Below are 17475 nucleotides of genomic sequence, written 5' to 3' on the forward strand. Positions count from 1 at the left end.
TGGGAAGGAGCGGGCATTTTGCAGACCCGGACGAAGACTGTGTGCTGGTGCCCGCGGTGGGGAGGGAAGGAGAGGCCCAAAAGATGGGCCATGGGGGAGTGGAGCAGGCAATCATTTCATTCATTAAGCAGTGGTCAGAGGGGGCACTTTAAGGCCCACCTTCGGCTGCTGGGTGAGGATAGGTCAGATTTGGAGAGGAGGGGAAGAGGTGGGGAGAGGAGGGGAGAGGCACCGAGCCCTGCTTGGCTCTGCTGACCTGGTGTCTGTAGGCCAGTCCCTTACCCCATCGGACCTTGGGCTTCGCTCTGCCCAGGGTGGCGGCTCAGCAGGGGGACCCGGCTCCAGGCACCCTGGACACACATGGTTCCGACACGCCAAGCTGTATGTTAAGCTGCCCCTCCCTACCTTCCCTACCCTCCCGCTCAGGCTGGCCACCCACCCTGCCACTGCCCTGCTCATTCTAGACTCCGGGTTGTCATCCTTTTGAAACTTATACTATTAAACATTAATTATTAACCTTTAATATTAAAAAATCTCAAACATAAAAGAAAGTGAAAAGAAGAGTCAAACATCAGTATACTCCACCATTGTTAACATTTTGCCATTTTTGTTTGTATTTGTACTATCTGTAAATAAGGTGGTGTTTTTCCTGAGTCATTTGAAGAGTGCAGACATGCTCTTTTATTATAAACACCATAGCATGTATCTCTTGAGAATAAAACCATTCTTAATGTAATAACTCCTTAATGTAATAAAAATATATTCCTAATGTAATAAAAATGTGGTATACATAGACAACAGAAGATGATTCATCTGTAAAAAAGAAGGAAATCCTGCCATTTGTGACAACATGGGTGTGGACCGTATGCTAGGTAAAGGGAATCAGACAGAGAAAGGCAAATATTATATGATCTCATGTAAATGTGGAATCTAAAAAAACCAAACTCACAGATGCAGAGAATGGATTGGCAGTTGCCGGGGGTGGGGGGGGGGTGTGGTGGGGAAATGAGTGAAGGGGGTCAAAAGGTACAAACTCCTCGTCATGAGATAAGTGGGCTCTATGCATGTGATACACAGCATGGTGACTAGTTAACCATACTGTATTGTATGTTTGGAAGTTGCTAAGAGAGGAGATCTTAAAATCCTCATCACAAGAAAGAAAAATCATAGTTATGGGAAGTGATAGTAATTCATCAAACTTATTGTGGTGATCATTTCCCAATATATACATGTATCAAATCATTATGTTGTATACCTTCAATGAATACAATGTATATGCCAATACAACTGGAAGAAAAAGAAAAGAACAAAAACATTCTTTTACATGGCCATAATCAAGAAAATGGACAATGATCACCCAATGTCATCTTATATCCAGTCCATATTAAATTTCCCTAATTAGCCCCCAATTGTGCTGTTAGCATGTTTGAACTGGGATTCAGTCAAGGATCATGTATTACATTTGGTTTGTCTCTTTAGTGTCCTTTAGTATAGAATATCCCCCCTCTATCCCATTTTTCCCTCGGATATTGACTTTTTGAAGAACTACACCAGTTGTCGCAGGATGTGTAGAATGGTTTGTTAGATTATTTCCTTGTGGTGTCATTTAATTTGTTCTTCTATTAGCTACATTTCCTATAACCTGGAAATTAGGTCCAGAGGTCTGATTAGATTCAGGTTAAATGTTCTTGACAAGAATCCTCGATGAGATCAACTTCGTATCATCCTATCAGGAGACACACAAGGTCAGTTGCCCCATTTATATTAGTGACATGAAGTTTAATCACATTCCTGATGGTAGGAAAATGGCTAGACTTCTTTTATAGTTCTCCACAGTGTCCAGAAAAAGATTGAGCATCCCGTCATGTGTAATAGTTATAGCCGGTTCTTGTTACTGGCAGTAGTTACTCTGTAAAGTCATGGAGAACACTGAATTACAGAATACTGAACCTTGTTCCTAGGGGATCGACAGAGTTCAGTTCCTGCAAGCCTCTGGTTATGTTTTTGTCAACAGATCAGCACAGAACCTTGTTTTATGTGTGTTTCTGTTTAAAAACATCTTATTTAATATAGTTTTTGATTTATTAACATTGAGCTCATGGCCAACAGCCCTGTAACTCATTCCTGAATGAAGCTTATCTAGCACTTGTATTTTCTCCATAAGGCACATCACATCTCTACTAGGCTGAAGTAGCCAGCCCTCAGCCCTATGTGTGCGGGCCATTTTAAACATCAAAATCACCAACAGAAAGCACAAAAATGTAAAAACTATAGCATTCAGTAGACTGCGGAAAGGAAGACATTTGCTTGCTGTATGAGAGCCAAAACAAGAAGGTCACCTTTGTCAACCTCAGCTAGGGTTGTGCATATGGGGAAACACAAAGTTTTAGAACATCTTGGAATGTCCATGAGTGACCGCTTCAAAGCCACGAGTATTGATTTTGGAGATACAGTTGGGTTTCAGTGAGTCGATGAATTCGAAATATGGAATCTTTGGATGAAGAGGATCCACTAAATATACCAGATCAAACCAATCTGAATGAGCTGTGTGACCCTGAATTAGTTGCATTACCTCTCTGAGCTTCATTTTCCTAACCTGTCCCTTCAAGGGGTGGTCTTTGAGCTTTTTCCAGCACTGGCATCCTGGGAACTGGGTAGGAATTGAACTTCTCTTGGTTTGGTTGTCTGTGGATGGAAGGAGCCCAATCCCTTTTCTTTCTGTGCAGGTTTGTGGATTTCCACGCAGCTTCCTCCACCTGCTCACCCTCTCGGGCCTCCCTGCTCACGGGCCGGCTTGGCCTTCGCAACGGAGTCACGCACAACTTTGCGGTCACCTCTGTGGGGGGTCTGCCGCTCAACGAGACCACCTTGGCGGAGGTGCTGCAGCAAGCTGGCTACGTCACTGGGATGATAGGTAACACTGGAGCCCCGCAGCCAGGGACCCCCATCTCCCACAGCACTTCCGGCGGTGCCTGCCTTGTGTTTGCGTAGGCCCAGCATCCTGTCACCTCTTCTGCTCCCGTCTGCTTTTTGTTTATTTCTTGCTGTATAAGGTCGCAAAGCTTTGAGCTCTAAGTCACTGAAAAGACCTAACAGGGAACTAAACCATATATGGAGCTATTTTCCTCCCGTTGTAATAAGCTGAGAGGTGAGTGATTGCTTTCATTGGCTCGGCGGCTCCCGGAAACCATTTCTATTTTTCTGCTCCGCTGTCCGTAGTACCTTAGCTTTTGTCCTCATGCTCGTTGCTTCTTGGTTGCAAGAGAGCGGCTTCAGTCCCATTCACCATAATTCGGCTTCAAGGGAGGAAAAACAGAGGAGAGGGGGTGCGGGCCTCATTCGTTCGCATCGACCGGGAAAACAAATCTTCTCTCGGACACGCCCACCCCTCGGCGCGGAAATGCACTTACCTCTTATTGGTGGATTTGCGTGGCCACGCCCCGCCGCAAGGAAGGCTGGGAGACTGGGCTCAGGACTCGGACTGGGGCCCTGGTCTCTGATCCCGAACAAAACCAGGGTTCTGTTGGCCGAGTAAGTGTGGGCAGGGGCGCAGGGTAGGCACGCAGCTTCTTTTCCTTTTATTTCTGTAGGCACCTCTTACTCAGTATTTCCTACCTGCCTGGCCCTGGGCTAAGTGTTTATTGCATCGGGGTCCGGAGGTGCCTTCTGAGGGGATGATTTCCCCCATTATGTGTGTGAGGAAACCGAGTTCCCGCCAGGTGAGGGGACAGGTTCAGTGCTGCCCACCCCGGAGCGGGTGCATCCAGACCGGTGTGACTGCCCAGCCTCGCTCCGACGCTTTGCTTCACTGCTGGTCCTCCCCGCAGAGGCCAAGGCAATGCGCAGTGCCAACAGGGGCCTCGGGCTGCCGGTGCTTGTTATTCTGACTTCCCAAGAGCTGGGTCCAGTGGGACTCCTGCCTCCCTCCACCACGGTCCGTGAAGTGGCGAGGGAGGGTGTTATTGGTGCCTGGAGGCTCCAGTTTCCGGTGTTGGCCCCGCCTCCTCCTCTGGGTCAAGGAGCCCCACATGCTTTTACAGCCGGTCAATCTGGAGCGTGGCATTCATTGTCCCAGGAGGGCAAGCCCCAGTGGGAGGAGGTCCAGATTAGGATCCTGTCTTTTCATTCCCTTTCTGCCCGTACCCCAAGGTATATTCACTGTGAAGCCCCCACGGTGGGCTGCGTACGCTTAGTGGCCCCATCACTTGCATCCGAGTCATGCTCACAGCTGGGAAGGGTTTGGCCCCTAGGGCTCTCTGACTCTAAAGCTTCATGAGGCAACAGGGGGCTGGGTTCTTCCTGAGCTGAGCTGGATCTCACTTGCCCTTCCCTCTTCATGCCTTTGAACTCCAAGTGAGCCACTGATTATATATTAACTGTTCAGCTGCCCCCCTTTCCCCTCACTGTTCATTGCATGTTAGAGGATGTTCAACCACATCCATGTGTTGACATCACGAACTTCCTATAAGCATGTTTACGGGAAAAATAAAAACCCCACCAAGGAATATCAAGCCCCTTTGCCCCACCCACACTTCGCTTCTAACATTGGTCTACCGCCATGGGTTTTTTCACCATCGTACATACCACCTGGTCCTCCTTTGAACCCCTTTCCTATTATTTTATATTTCTATGTAATACAGTTTTACATATTTGCAGTACTTTTAATAATTTTAGAAATAACTTAAACACTTTAATATAATTTTGGATTTCCATGTAATGCTTAATCCAAGCATTCCACATAGTGCCTAATCCATTTCCCTCTGCTTTATATTACATTTTTTCGCAAAGCTACAGAGCAGTTGCAAAAGGGGAATAATAGATGCTCATCTGCCCTTTCCCTGGATTCCCTGATTATTACCTTTTCCTACATGCGTTTGTCTCTAAAAGATAGTTTGGTAGTATTTTGTCAGGGCCATGTAAATAATTTACTTAGCCATCCTCCCACAGTTGCCCGTTTATTTCTTTCCCTTACGTGCTGTTCAGTGCTGGCACTGTTTAGATCTTTGGACCACATTCTTTTCTCTGCCCCTTGCCTCGTGGGTGGTTTCCCTGGGGTCTTTACTCCTCAGAGCGGAAGTAGCAGGTCCGAGAGTTCAAACATGGTCAGAGCTTCCGCCACACATCGACCAGTCATTCTCCCCCACCAAACATATGTGCAGAGCGAGAAGCAGCCGTGCACGTCCAGGCGAGCGTCTCTGCACCGGAACAGCCCCGGGAAGCGGGAGGTGGTCTTGCATCCAGCCTCCGTGGGCTGCTGAGCGTGGCCAGGGAGGAAGATGATGAAACCAGGAGGGAACCAAGGCTATCTGGGGCCCTTGCTGGTCCTCCGGGCCCCTGCAGGGCACGGGAGGGTGGCGCAGGTGCAGTGGGCAGCGCAGGGTTGCTGTGGGCACTGAACCCTCTTTGAGGGGCAGAAGCTCAGCCTGCTGGCATCTCTGGGCCCCCAGTAAAGGCTTGCCTTCCTTTTCTCTGTGTGCTTTCCTGCGTAGGTCCTGAGTCATCTTTGCTTGCTTTCTGTGTCCCCGTGGACTCCCTCTCAGTCCCAGAGAGCGAGGCTTGACTTTCACACAGCATTTGCAGCCTCTCTTTGCTTGTCCTCTGTAGAGGGCAACAAGGGTGGAGGACTGCGTATGTGCTCAGCTCCCCAGAGGCACTGGGAGACCCCGCGGGGATTCCTCTGAAAGTCTCTCTCTTGCTTTCCTACAGGCAAATGGCATCTCGGACACCATGGCTCTTATCACCCCAACTTCCGTGGTAAGAATTCTTTGGGGAACTTATTACCTGGGAAACAGAAAGTAAAGATCTTGGTGTAAAAGGATTCCACTAGTGCTCAAGCCATCCTGCTTCTGGGGGACACCCCTCCTGAATTAGGACATCTTCATTCACAGGGTCACTTAGGTGTATTTGGGGGACCTAGGGCTCCCGTGGGTCTCACATTCTTCTCTCCTGGTGTCTTTCCTGCCCCCACCCCCCCGCCCGCCTTGGTGCCTGCTAGCCCTTTTGGCTTTCTCATCATGAGCCCATCGGTGTCCACATCTCAGGAAACATTCGGCCCCTGGGAGGTCCAGACATGTCCAGTGTGGTAAGAAGTAAAAATTGTCCAGTGGGTTCATGGAAGGAGGCCATAAACCCAAACAGGAGATGCTCCCTCTTGCCTTCTTCCTGCAGCTGTTCACTGCCTCAGACTTTTGACTCTCTGACCTTGGGGAATAGGCCAAGATCAAGCTGCCTGAGCCAATTATCTGAAAATCAGTTTGCTGATTGGTACGTTCTCTGAATGTCCAATTCACCGAATTATTGATGGCTTTCCAAAGTTGTGGTTTTTGCTTCCGCTATCCACCGACCTGCCTCTTCCATTTCAGATGGGAACCCACAGACTTTCTCTTGAAAGTGATTTATCATTATCTCAGCTGCTCAGGCTTCTCCCCAGTCCCTCCCTGGCGCTTGCATCCCAGCTGCTTCTGCTATCTTACAAGCAAACGGGTGGCCTTTTCCTTAAAGGTGGTTCTCTGACTATTCTGTAGACTTCTCCGCCTCCCCACTCTGCCCCATTATCTCCCTCTAGCTCCATGGAAAGAGGCCGCAGTGCTCTCTCCTAGACATGGGGGAACGTAAGCGGCTGAAGATATTTGCATTTGGGGAACGGTTTCTAGAGAATCAGCCTGCAACCAGCCTTCAGCCTCGGGCTCCCATCGGCCAACACCCTGTCCTACTCCTTCCTCCTCTCTGGTGCTCCTTCCTCCCCCTCTCTTCCCTTGTGCCCTGTTTCTCAATTGGGCTTCCCTGGCATCTTGCACATGTGCTTTGTGAAGAATGGCAGGTGAAGGAAGTGAAGACCTGGCTATTCCACTAAAAATGACCACAGAACATACTTTTCCCACCGGGTGGTGTTTTCTCTTGACAAATGAGGAGGTTGAACTAGATTGGGGTGTTGACACCTTGAGTGCGTATTTCTGGAGTCCTGTGCTGGTGTGGGGGATGGATCCTGACACTGGATCCTGCTCAGCAGGAAGTGGTGCCATTTTTGATTTGTGGTGTCTGCCATTGGGACTGAGAAGAGAGAGCACCTGCCATACATTTGTGTCCCTGGACCAGATGGTCTCAAAAAGCCTGCTGGCTTGGGCACTCTGAGGTTTCTTGATTCCTATCTCCGAGTTCATTCGTATCCCCTCCTGCTTCTTGTACCCTTTCCGTGGTGCACTGTCCTGGTACTCCATTACCCTCATCTAGACCTCTTATAGTTTAATCTATATATCTTACTTCCCCTTCAGGCCCTTGAGGGCAGTCTATTTTATTCCTTACAGTGCCATGCATGTACTTGATTTTCACCACCTACTTACTGAATGTGTTCATAAGTGCCCTGGGGATGGTAGGTGTGCGATACTTCTCTCCATTTCCTCCCACTCTGGGTTAACTCTAATCCCAAGATGTTTTGCAAATCTAGTCTTACAGCCAGAACCCAGCAAAGTGTTTTCTTTGCATACTACAAAGGGATATTAATCAAATCCTCTTTTAATTACATACTCCATAGCACTGCAGTATTAAATCATGGAAAATTAAATTTTTGTCCTGGGTGTAAGAATGTAGGCTCATAGAAGAGAAGCCAAGTGGGGGGTGCTCACCGGTTGCTTCCCTTCCAGGTTTTGATTACTACTTTGGAATCCCATACAGCCATGATATGGGCTGCACGGATACCCCGGGCTACAACCACCCTCCTTGTCCAGCGTGTCCACGGGCCGATAGACCGGCAAGGTAATCCCATCCAAGCAACTGGCAGTGGGCTCCAGAGCAAAGTGAGGTCCCAAGGGTGTAGTCCTTTCGGAGTAAATGAGGAAGGCCACAGGAGACAGCTAAGCCCGTAAAAAAGAGTATGTTTAGTGCAAATTTGAATGCATTATTTGCATGCAGTATAAGAAAACTTTTAGCAAAGGTGAGGTCAACAAAATTATTTTATTGTTTAGCTCACCTGGGAAGAGCCTTGTGCTGCCTTGGACTTACCCAGGTGGGGCCTCGCGCCACCTCTGCCTGCTGCCTTCACTGCTGGGCCACTCACCTGGCCTAGACACTGGACATAAGCGGGGTAGAGAGAGGGAGAAAACACAAAGGGCTCCTTACAAGCTTCATCACCCTCCTCCCCTGGCAAAGAAGCCAGCATTCCGGCTTCGAAATGCCATGCCGTCACTCCACAGGATGCTTTAAAATCCTGTTCCCTGAAATGGGGAGATGCTCAGGACATACTAATATGTGAAAAAGGCAGGAAACAAGTCATCAGCAATGTGCTCTTAGCTACCTCTGTATCCACACCTTCACAGCCCTACTGAGCGGGACTCAAAGGAAATAAGCCCAAGTGCTAACGGTGGTGCATTCCCTCAGGTTGCGGGACTAAGGGGTTTTCATTTCTTCTTTCTTTCTCCTTGTATTTTCCAAATATTCTGCAGTGAGCATGCAGTGCCTTTATTATCAGAAAAAGGTGCTAAACTTTATTCAGGCAATAAAGCAACGCAGACCAGGTGCTCTGGTTGCTCAGCCCGAGCGCTGTGGTTATTTGTAAGGTTACAGGTGTCGGAGCCACGGGGGAAGGCAAGTCTCCGCTGGCTCATTAATAACACAATAGTCAATATAATAATGGCCACATATTGAGAATTGTTACAGTCTAGGCACTCTCCGTGCTTATTTGCAATCCACATGACCATTGTGTGAGGCAGGTATTTATCCTGATTTTAGAAGTGAGGAACCTGTAAAGGTACAGGAAGGGACCCGCTTGCCCAGGTCACCCTGCAGCTGTAAGAGGTAGTGCTGGTGATCCCAGTCGGGGTCCCTCTGAGTCCAGAGCCCACGTGCTACTCAGACTGTGGTCGCTGGCCCAGCATCGTGGTTATCACCTGTGTGCTTGTTAGAAAAGCAGAATTTCGGGGTGCCTGGGTGGCTCAGTCATTCAGCATCTGCCTTCGGCTCAGGTCATGATCCCAGGTTCCTGGGATCGAGCCCCACATTGGGCTCCCTGCTCGGCGGGAAGCCTGCTTCTCCCTCTCCCACTCCCCCTGCTTGTGTTCCCTCTCTCGCTGTGTCTCTCTCTGTCAAATAAATAAATAAAATCTTAAAAAAAAAAAAAGAAAAGCAGAATTTCAGACCCCTGCTCCCCCCAGGCCCCAGGTCTGGGTCTGCGTTTTCACTGGCTGCATAGGGGATTCGCGTGCACATGGCAGCGGGAGAAGTGAAGCTATAGCTCGTCTCGCTGCCCTCCCTACCAGCTACAGCCCGTGGGCCACGGCTGTGGGCACGCCTGGCCATATCGTGGCCTGCCATATGTCAGCCAGGCCCCTTTAAATCCATGCTAAATCAAAGAGAAAAAAAAGGGTCGGCTTAGTAGGGGTGGGGGAAGGGGAGAGATTGTAGGTGATGGTGAAGTTGCCCCAAAGTCATAACAACCTGAAAAACTTGACACGGACGGTGAGGTTAGCATTGTGATGCCTAGTACGGTGATAATCCTTTTTCCCTTTTCCAAAAATTGTGGCCCTTGATTATTTACCCTGGTCTGACCTTGTCTCCTAAGCTTTTGGAAGGGGAGTGTATGCATCTAGGTGTGATGGGGGATTTTCTTCTCTTTCCAGTCCTTCCCTGCCCCACGAGAACAGTTTCCTGCCCTGAGATACCTCCCATCCCCCATCCCCCCATCCTCCCCTGTCCCCCTCAAGCCCCCTGTGCCCCCCAATCCCCCCCGCCCCCACCCACCATGGTTCTCTGCTTCTGCTCTGTGGCGGCCAGGGTGGAGGGCTAAGTGTTGATGGAGTGCTCGTATGCTGGGCAGCGTGCAGAGCGCTAACGCTCATTGTCTTCTTTCGTCCTTCCAGGACCTCATCAGAGGGCAGGGGCATGCTTCAGATAAGGAGAGTTGGGGCTCTGAGAACTTAGGTAACTCACCCACGGGTCACGGCCAGAGTCATTACTCAGCCACTCATGTGGGGGCCTTCACGGGTCAGGTTCATCTCTAGCTCTAAGACCGTGGACTGAGTTTGTTTTTTTCCAGGAGATATAACTGGTCTGACTCCCACTTTTTCCAGTGGCTAAAGCTTCTCCAAATTCCCCGAACATGGTTTGAAATGTTTGAACTGTCCCCAGCCACCTGGGTTATGGTCAGACGTCAGGTCACGTGAAGTCTAGATGGTTGACCTAGGAAAGCACCAAGCATTGCGCCCCGTAGACAGAAGTCATCATGGGAGGTCGGCGGAAAAAGCCAGGGACGGCGGCTATTGGTTGGCTATGGGACTCTGCTTGAGTAAGTTAGTTTGTTTGGACCTCAGTTTCTCTCGTAGCAACATGGGAGTAATAATGTCTGTAGCTCACGGAAGTCTTTGTGAGCTTTGCAGAGTGGCCAGGCTTGTCCGAGGAGCATAAATGTCTGTTAGAAGGAAAGGGAAGAAGGTGTTTTATTGGTTTTCCACTAGAGGAATTGGCAGACAGGAAAAATCATCTGGGGCCAGGTTATTAAGTGTTTTGTATTCATGTGCATTGCTGCATAAAAGCATTTTGTTAGACAGTGCGGCTACATAGGTCGTGGAAAAGGATACCATCTGTGGTTTCCACACAGGAACCTTGAGAGGGACTGTTACACTGATGTGGCCCTTCCTCTCTATGAAAACCTCAACATCGTGGAGCAGCCCGTGAACCTGAGCAGCCTGGCGCAGAAATATGCCGAGAAAGCGACCCAGTTCATCCAGCATGCAAGGTAAGAGTCCCTTGGCCCCCTGGGGCTGCCCCCCGGCCCCCACCCCCCATGTCCCCTGGCCTCAGCGCCCCTCCAAGCCATGCTGGAGTTCCTCTGCCCAACAGAGATGGACGCATGCATGTTCCCGGTAAATGAAACTGGAGAACAGTCTCCCCTGGAATCTCCAGGCCTGGGTTAGAAGCTCCGCAGGTATGTTCTCTGAGTTCGCAGGAGCTTTCCCTGACCTGGCTCAGATCATGCTCTATTGTCATTGTCATTCTGTCCTCTCCTCTAAGCTTCCGGACGGTAGGGCCTGCTGCTGAGTTCCAGGCACTCGGAGCATTTGTTGATTCACTCGTGGGCCGGGTGGCTTAGCTTCGTCCTGCTGCAGTACCAAACTCACCACGAGCTTACTGGCTAAAACAATAGCAGCTTATTCTCCTCCAGATCTGGAGGCTGGACGCCAAAATGAGTCTGATGGGGCAAAAATCAAGATATCAGCAGGGCTGTCTCCTTCTGGAGGTCCCAGGGGAGGAATGTTTCTTGCCTCTTCTGTCTTCTGGTGGCTGCTTGTATCCCTTGGCTAAGGGCCCCATCATTCTAATCTCCGTTCCTATCGTCCCTTTGCCTTCTTGTCTTCTGTAGCCAAATCTCCTTCTGCTCCCCCTTTTAAGGACACTTGTGGTTATATTTAGGGTCTTCCAGGTGAATCTGAGATAATCTCCCTATCTCCAGATCCTTAATTCAATTGCATCTGCAACGTCTCTTTCGCCATAAAAGATGACACTCGCAGATTCCAGGGATGAGACCCCAGATACCTTTGGGGGCCATTATTCAATATAATGCACGGGGGTTACAAATTCCAGCATCTACAGGGCCCTGGTAGATTCCAGAGGGAAGCAGGCTGCATGTAAGGCGTTAGGGAGTGGTGGGGCCTGTGGCGAACTTGAAACACAGGCCCCCTCTAAGGGAGCAGCTGCTACCTAGCTCCGGCTGTCTGTGGCTTCTTTAGGGGTTGGGAGCCAAGACTGTCAGATCCTTCTCTTTCACAAGACACACATGATACCTGGTCCATATGTGAACTCTCCTCATCTTTAAATGTTAGAAATGACTCATTAAAAATAACAAAACATAGGGGCACCTGGATGGCTCAGTCGTTAAGCGTCTGCCTTTGGCTCAGGTCATGATCTCAGAGTCCTGGGATCGAGCCCCACATCGGGCTCCCTGCTCGGTGGGAAGCCTGCTTCTCCCTCTCCCTCTGCTGCTTGCCCTGCTTGAGTTCCCTCTCTCTCGCTGTCTCTCTCTCTCTCTGTCAAAATAAATAAATAAAATCTTAAAAAAAAAAATAACAAAACACGAAAAGCAGAACCCGGCCGCACCCCTGGGTGCACATGCACAGACGGTGGGGTGCAGGCCTGCGCCTACCCACGGTCGCCCCGCCTCGCCCACCTGGGCCTCGCCCTGACCCTTCACAGCTGCCTTTGCTCTGGCCTCTAACGAACCTGGGTGTGCTCAGCTCCTCTTTCTCCTAAGACTGCGGACTCCTCCAGGGTGGTGGGACATCTTCCAGCAGGTTCTTTGGTATTCCCTGCAGCCTTAGCCTAAGAGGGCGAGAAAAAACGTGTCACATGCCTGTCTGCTTGTGCAGAATTAAAAACGGACTCCACCTGTGGCTCACTGAGCATATCGGTCCTTGAATGTAAAAGAATCCCCCCAACCCCTTGCTCAGCCACAGATGTTTCTAGAGAGCAGGGCAACAGGCAGAGCAGAGGTAGCAGTTTATTCTCGATAATAAAACCTACTTACGGCCTAAATCTGGAGAGCAGCCTGTTGGGGCTTCAGGGGTCCCAGCTTAAAAGTTTTTCGGGGCTTTCTGAGAAACACTGGCTTTTTTGTCAGGTGGCTGATATGAAACAGGCAAGCCTCTTCTCCCATTTGGAGAGTTGAACACGTCTGTGCTCCTTGGAGCTTCGAGATGATTCAGATCCCTATACCCCGTGACAGGTGGTTGCTTCGTGACCGGTGGGGAGAGTTCAGTCGTCAGTGCTTGGGACAGCACAGAGCCTCAGAGGAGGAGTGGCAGCCCACTGGGGACGAGGGACTGCTTCATGCTCTCACGTGGGCACATGGCTGGTCACCCACCAGTTAACTAATCACTTCCAAGACACACAAATCCATGAACAGCCTCCTTACTGTATGAAAAAGGTGAAGAGTTTGCTAATTTATTAATTAGTTATTAAGTGAAAAGTCACATGAATCCCATTGCCTTTTAACCTTAGAGAAAAGAATCCTCAGGCACGCTGATTTCTTTAGGATTTGACTTGCCAATTCATCCGTGGTTTTTGGAGCATCAGCAAGAAAGGGCCCCTAGATCTGCACTCCTCCTCTGTGACCCTTGCCCCCAGGGCCAGGCCCTCCCCACACCTGGGCCTGTGTGTCAAAACTATCAGGAGTCCCAAGAGTGGGGTTTCCTGCTTCTCCTTGGCAAGAAGCCGTCCCTAGACTTCTTTGACAGTTTCTACTTAGATCTTTGGTTGTATTTAGACCCTTGACCTGGCAGCATGCCCAAAGCTAACCCTTGATCTGGGTGTTTTAAACAGCAGGCCAAGCTCTTAGCTGACAAAAAAAGGAGAGAGTAGATGTCATGGGCTCCTGGGTCATGGAGCTGCCAGTCCTCTTGCCCCCCAGGGTCTGGGACAGCACACTGAGCCTGAATAGGGAATATGGGGCCTGACAAGAATGAGTGTGCTGGGCCCAGGCTTGAGCAATAGCTTAGGATATCTGAAATCAGAGTGCATGGTCAATGTGGCAGAGCATTCATCATTCAGAACTAGGTCCCAGAGATACACAGGTGACAGACAAGCCCCCCCTGCCGGTCTGGGCTGGAGCCGAGGACCCGCATCAAGGTCTTCATTCCCTCCCGTACTTGACTCCTCGATCCCGCCCCCGCATTGCCCTCCCCCTGCTGGTCTGCCCCTCGCCCTCCATTCCCCCAGCGCCCACCTGTACCCACCAGCCTGCCACCTGCATCAGGGCTCCGGGTTCAGCTATAAGCTTGTGCCCACTCCCCCCCACCCCCTGCTTTCCCCCCTCTTCTGTGCCAATGCTCTGATGAATACAGAGTGAGGCAGAGAAGGAGCTAAGAAACAGCTGGGCAGTGGGACCTGGACTCTTCCTCTCCTGCAGCTTCTCCCCAGCGCTGTTCCACCTGCCCCCAGTGGCCACCAGCACAGCCCACCTGTAGCCCCCCCCCCCCCCCCCCACCATCCTGTAGACCTCACCGTCTTAGGGATCTCTTGCCTCCCCCCCAAGCCCGGCTTGGTTCCCCCATTACACCATCCCACAGCACCCCGTGTGTAGTTCTTCTCCATCACTCCTACTAATTTGTAAACAAATATCTGATTCATTTTTTAGTTGCACTTTCCTCTCCTGTTTCCAATTCGATGTGAAGCTCCAAGAAGGTGGAAATCCTATCGATCATGTTCATGGCTCTATCCCTGGTGCCTGGGGCCTAGTTAGAGCCTAATAAATATTCCCTGAAGGAGGGAATAATGAGTGAGTGACTTTATCTTGCCCTATAGATGTCCCGGTGATGTGCTAAGTATACAGACGTGTGTGAGAGCTGTCCTTGCTTTTGAGTGGCTCGCAGGCTAGTAGGGAGACAGATTTGTATTATCAGTGCCGACGAGGATGGTAAGGGAAGGGGAGACAGGGGCAGGGAGCAGGAGACCATCTGTGGGAGACCTGGGAGCGGAGGAGGCGTGTCGGTGGTGGCTTTTGAGCTGGATCTTAAGAATTGAGTAAGTGTTTTTAGGCAAGATACCAGGAAGTTACTGCCAGGAGAGGAATAGCATGACCAAGGCATAGGAAGGCAGAAGGTGAGGTGTTTGGGAAGCTGGCATATAGAGAAAGAGTCTGTGAGCAGAAAGGAGGGTAACGCTGGAAGGGACCCAGGTTGGGGCCTCGAGTGCTGGGCTGCTCGGTTTGGCTGCAGTGGAGCCCCCCGTGTGCTTCTAAACAGGGAACTGGGTTCACGTCCGGGTTTGAGAACGGTGTCTGTAACACGGAAGCCCAGAGAAAGATGGAGAAATGTGTAGGCAAGTCCATTCCAGAGAGACCCCTTGTCTGAGCCGGAAGCCAACCAGGCAGATGCCTACCCCTCCTGGTTCCACCTGCAGGTCTGGCTCTCTGGCCAAACGCACACTGGGGACCTTTCATGAGAGGTCTTTCTATCTCAGATCAGATGATTTTGTCCAGATTTGGCTGTCCTGGGTTTTAATCTTCAGTACACCACCATGCCCTGCCCCATCCTCTCTCTCCTGGAATGTCCTCTCTGACATCTAACTTTTTTTTTTTTTTTCCTTCTCTGCTCACTACTCCACTCATTTTGCCACACAATTCATATGTATCCCCTTTAGAAGTCTAAAAAATCACCCTGAATACCACACCCCAGAGACAACCCCTTTTGGTAGATTTGAGCAAGTTCTTCTAGCCTCATTCTGTGCTGGTGCATAAACATATATATATATATGTATATATATATTTAACAAAAATGGAATCGTACTGTCTTATAATCAGCATTTTCTTTTCTAGAAAGCAGACTTCCTCCGCTCTTCATTATTATATTGCTATTTTTATGTACAGCACAGGAGCATACTGAAGGGCTGGCTTGGGGGATAGTTGCGCCCAGGGAACCAGTGTGTGTGGTTTTCGCACAATGCTATCTTTCTGAATTCCGGCATGGCATCAGGATGCAGGTAAAGAGGTACATCCCTGAGCACCACGCATCATGTATTATTCAGAACTGTCCATGAAAAGGCTGCCATTTATTAAGTGCTCCCTATAGACTGTTAATAATCACAACTTTATCGGGGAGGTATAATCGTCCCTGTTGTAGAGACGACCGAGGTAAAGTTAATTGCCCAGGGTCGCACAGCCATGAAATAAAAATCCCAGGGATTTGGATGCAGGTCTCCAGAGCCTGTGCTTTCTGTCTGTGCTGTGCTGCTTTTGCTCAGCCTTGCACATGCCTCTCAGCCTCTGGCCTGGGGTGCTGACGGGACTTTGATAACGGGTGGGAGTTTAGAGCATAATGACGGGGATGGGACAAAGTGTGGGCAGTGGGACCTCTCCCGCCCCCCAACCTGGTAAATAAGTAACAACCAGCACTCTGGGGGAAAAAAAAAGCCCTGATTTGGAACATTTGCCCATTTCTGTGATGTGAATAGTCTCACGTTGGCTAATTTCAGGCTGCCAACACGATGTCACTGAACGTGGAGTTGTTAAGAGATGCGCTAGAGGACACGGTCAGATGGCATTTGCACCACACAGATACAATAGATAATCTCAAGAGCACCCATGCCTAATAGTAAAATGTAGTGGAATAATCAGGATGCGCTAAATCATAAGAATTTAGGACTTCTGCTTTTCACATGATTTATTTCATTGTAAGTTGATATCGTTTAATTTTTAATGATGGCCATGTGTAACAACTGGCTTGCAAAATTCCTGGATTTGGAGCCAGCTCCAGCTCGCATGCCGCTGCAGGGTGGTATCTACCTGGTGGAAACAGGCGCCCCCTCTGGGTGGCTGCTCAGCTCTGCCGGGGCGCCTAGGTTGGCCAGTGGACTGTGGGCTGGAATTAGGCATCTAGTCATTCTGTCAGCAGGATGTCCTGGTGCAGGACACAGCTTATACGACTGTACATTGTTGTCCCCGGGAGAGCAGGCAACAGACACCGAGTCAGCACTATCCAATGGAACTCTCCACAAGGATGAGAATGTTCTCTATCTGTGCTGTCCAAGATGGTAGCCACCGGCCATCTGTGGCTACTGAGCATCTGAAGTAGTCACCTTGGGCAACTGAAACACTGAATTAAATAGATGATATAGATCATATAATATATAGAATTCTTATATATGTATATATAGTGATAAATATACATGACATAAAATTTACCTTCTTAAGTGTACATTTCAGCGGCATGAAGTACATTCCTGTTGTTATACAACCATCACTGCTATCCGTCCGCACAACTTTTTTTCATCGTCCCAAACTGAAACTCTGTACTCGTTGGATGCCAGTTTGCCCTTCCCTCCAGTCTCAGTACCCAGTGTTCTACTTCCTGTCTCCACGAAGTTGACCACTCTCGGGACCTTCTCTCGGTGGAATCCTATAGTGCTTGTCCCTTGGCGCCTGGCTTTTTTCACTTAGCCTAGCGTCTTCAAGGCTCATCTGTGAATTAGCTGGTGAGACACTGAATTCTTAATTTTATTTAATTTTCATTCCTTGAAACCTAAACAGCCACACGTGAGTCGTGGCCGCTGCATTGGGCAACGCAACCCTAGAAATGTCGCAGAGAAACTGTTGGTTAAGATGGAGGCGAGGCCCCTGTCGTGGGACTTCTGTCCTGAGTTTTATGCCTGTCGACGACGAGAGCTGAGTACAGGCACAGTCCCGATCAGGGGATCCCGGGAGTCGGGACGCAGGGGGCTCCGCAGGATGCAGTTTGAGGCAGAGCCGGGGAGCACTCAGAGGACTTGATGCAGGGTGATATAAATTGGGGTAAGCTAAATAATCGAGGGCCAACTTGAAAATCTTATCTCTGGGGGAGCTGGTGTAAAAAAGACCCACGCTTCTATCACCTCTCTGTACCAACTTAATTGGTCCCCCCAAAGACACCTTCCCCCGAAGGTGTGGCCTGTGGGAGGGGGCTCCATGAAGGTCTCTGCTGCTTCCGGAGGGTCGGAGGGTCATAGGGTCAAGGCTGG

General features: G+C 49.8%; 1 protein-coding gene across 1 annotated transcript in view; it reads left to right on the forward strand.

The window, feature by feature from the left end:
• Positions 1 to 17475, forward strand: part of ARSG (arylsulfatase G) — a 63950-nt gene that overhangs the window by 17153 nt on the left and 29322 nt on the right. The window contains exons 2-5 of the mRNA XM_021678524.1: positions 2727 to 2914; positions 5707 to 5754; positions 7641 to 7752; positions 10589 to 10726. Of these exons, the coding sequence (XP_021534199.1) occupies positions 2727 to 2914; positions 5707 to 5754; positions 7641 to 7752; positions 10589 to 10726 (486 nt within the window). The remainder of the gene's footprint in view (positions 1 to 2726; positions 2915 to 5706; positions 5755 to 7640; positions 7753 to 10588; positions 10727 to 17475) is intronic.

Source organism: Neomonachus schauinslandi, chromosome 15 (assembly GCF_002201575.2).
Source record: "Neomonachus schauinslandi chromosome 15, ASM220157v2, whole genome shotgun sequence".
Taxonomy (NCBI): domain Eukaryota; kingdom Metazoa; phylum Chordata; class Mammalia; order Carnivora; family Phocidae; genus Neomonachus; species Neomonachus schauinslandi.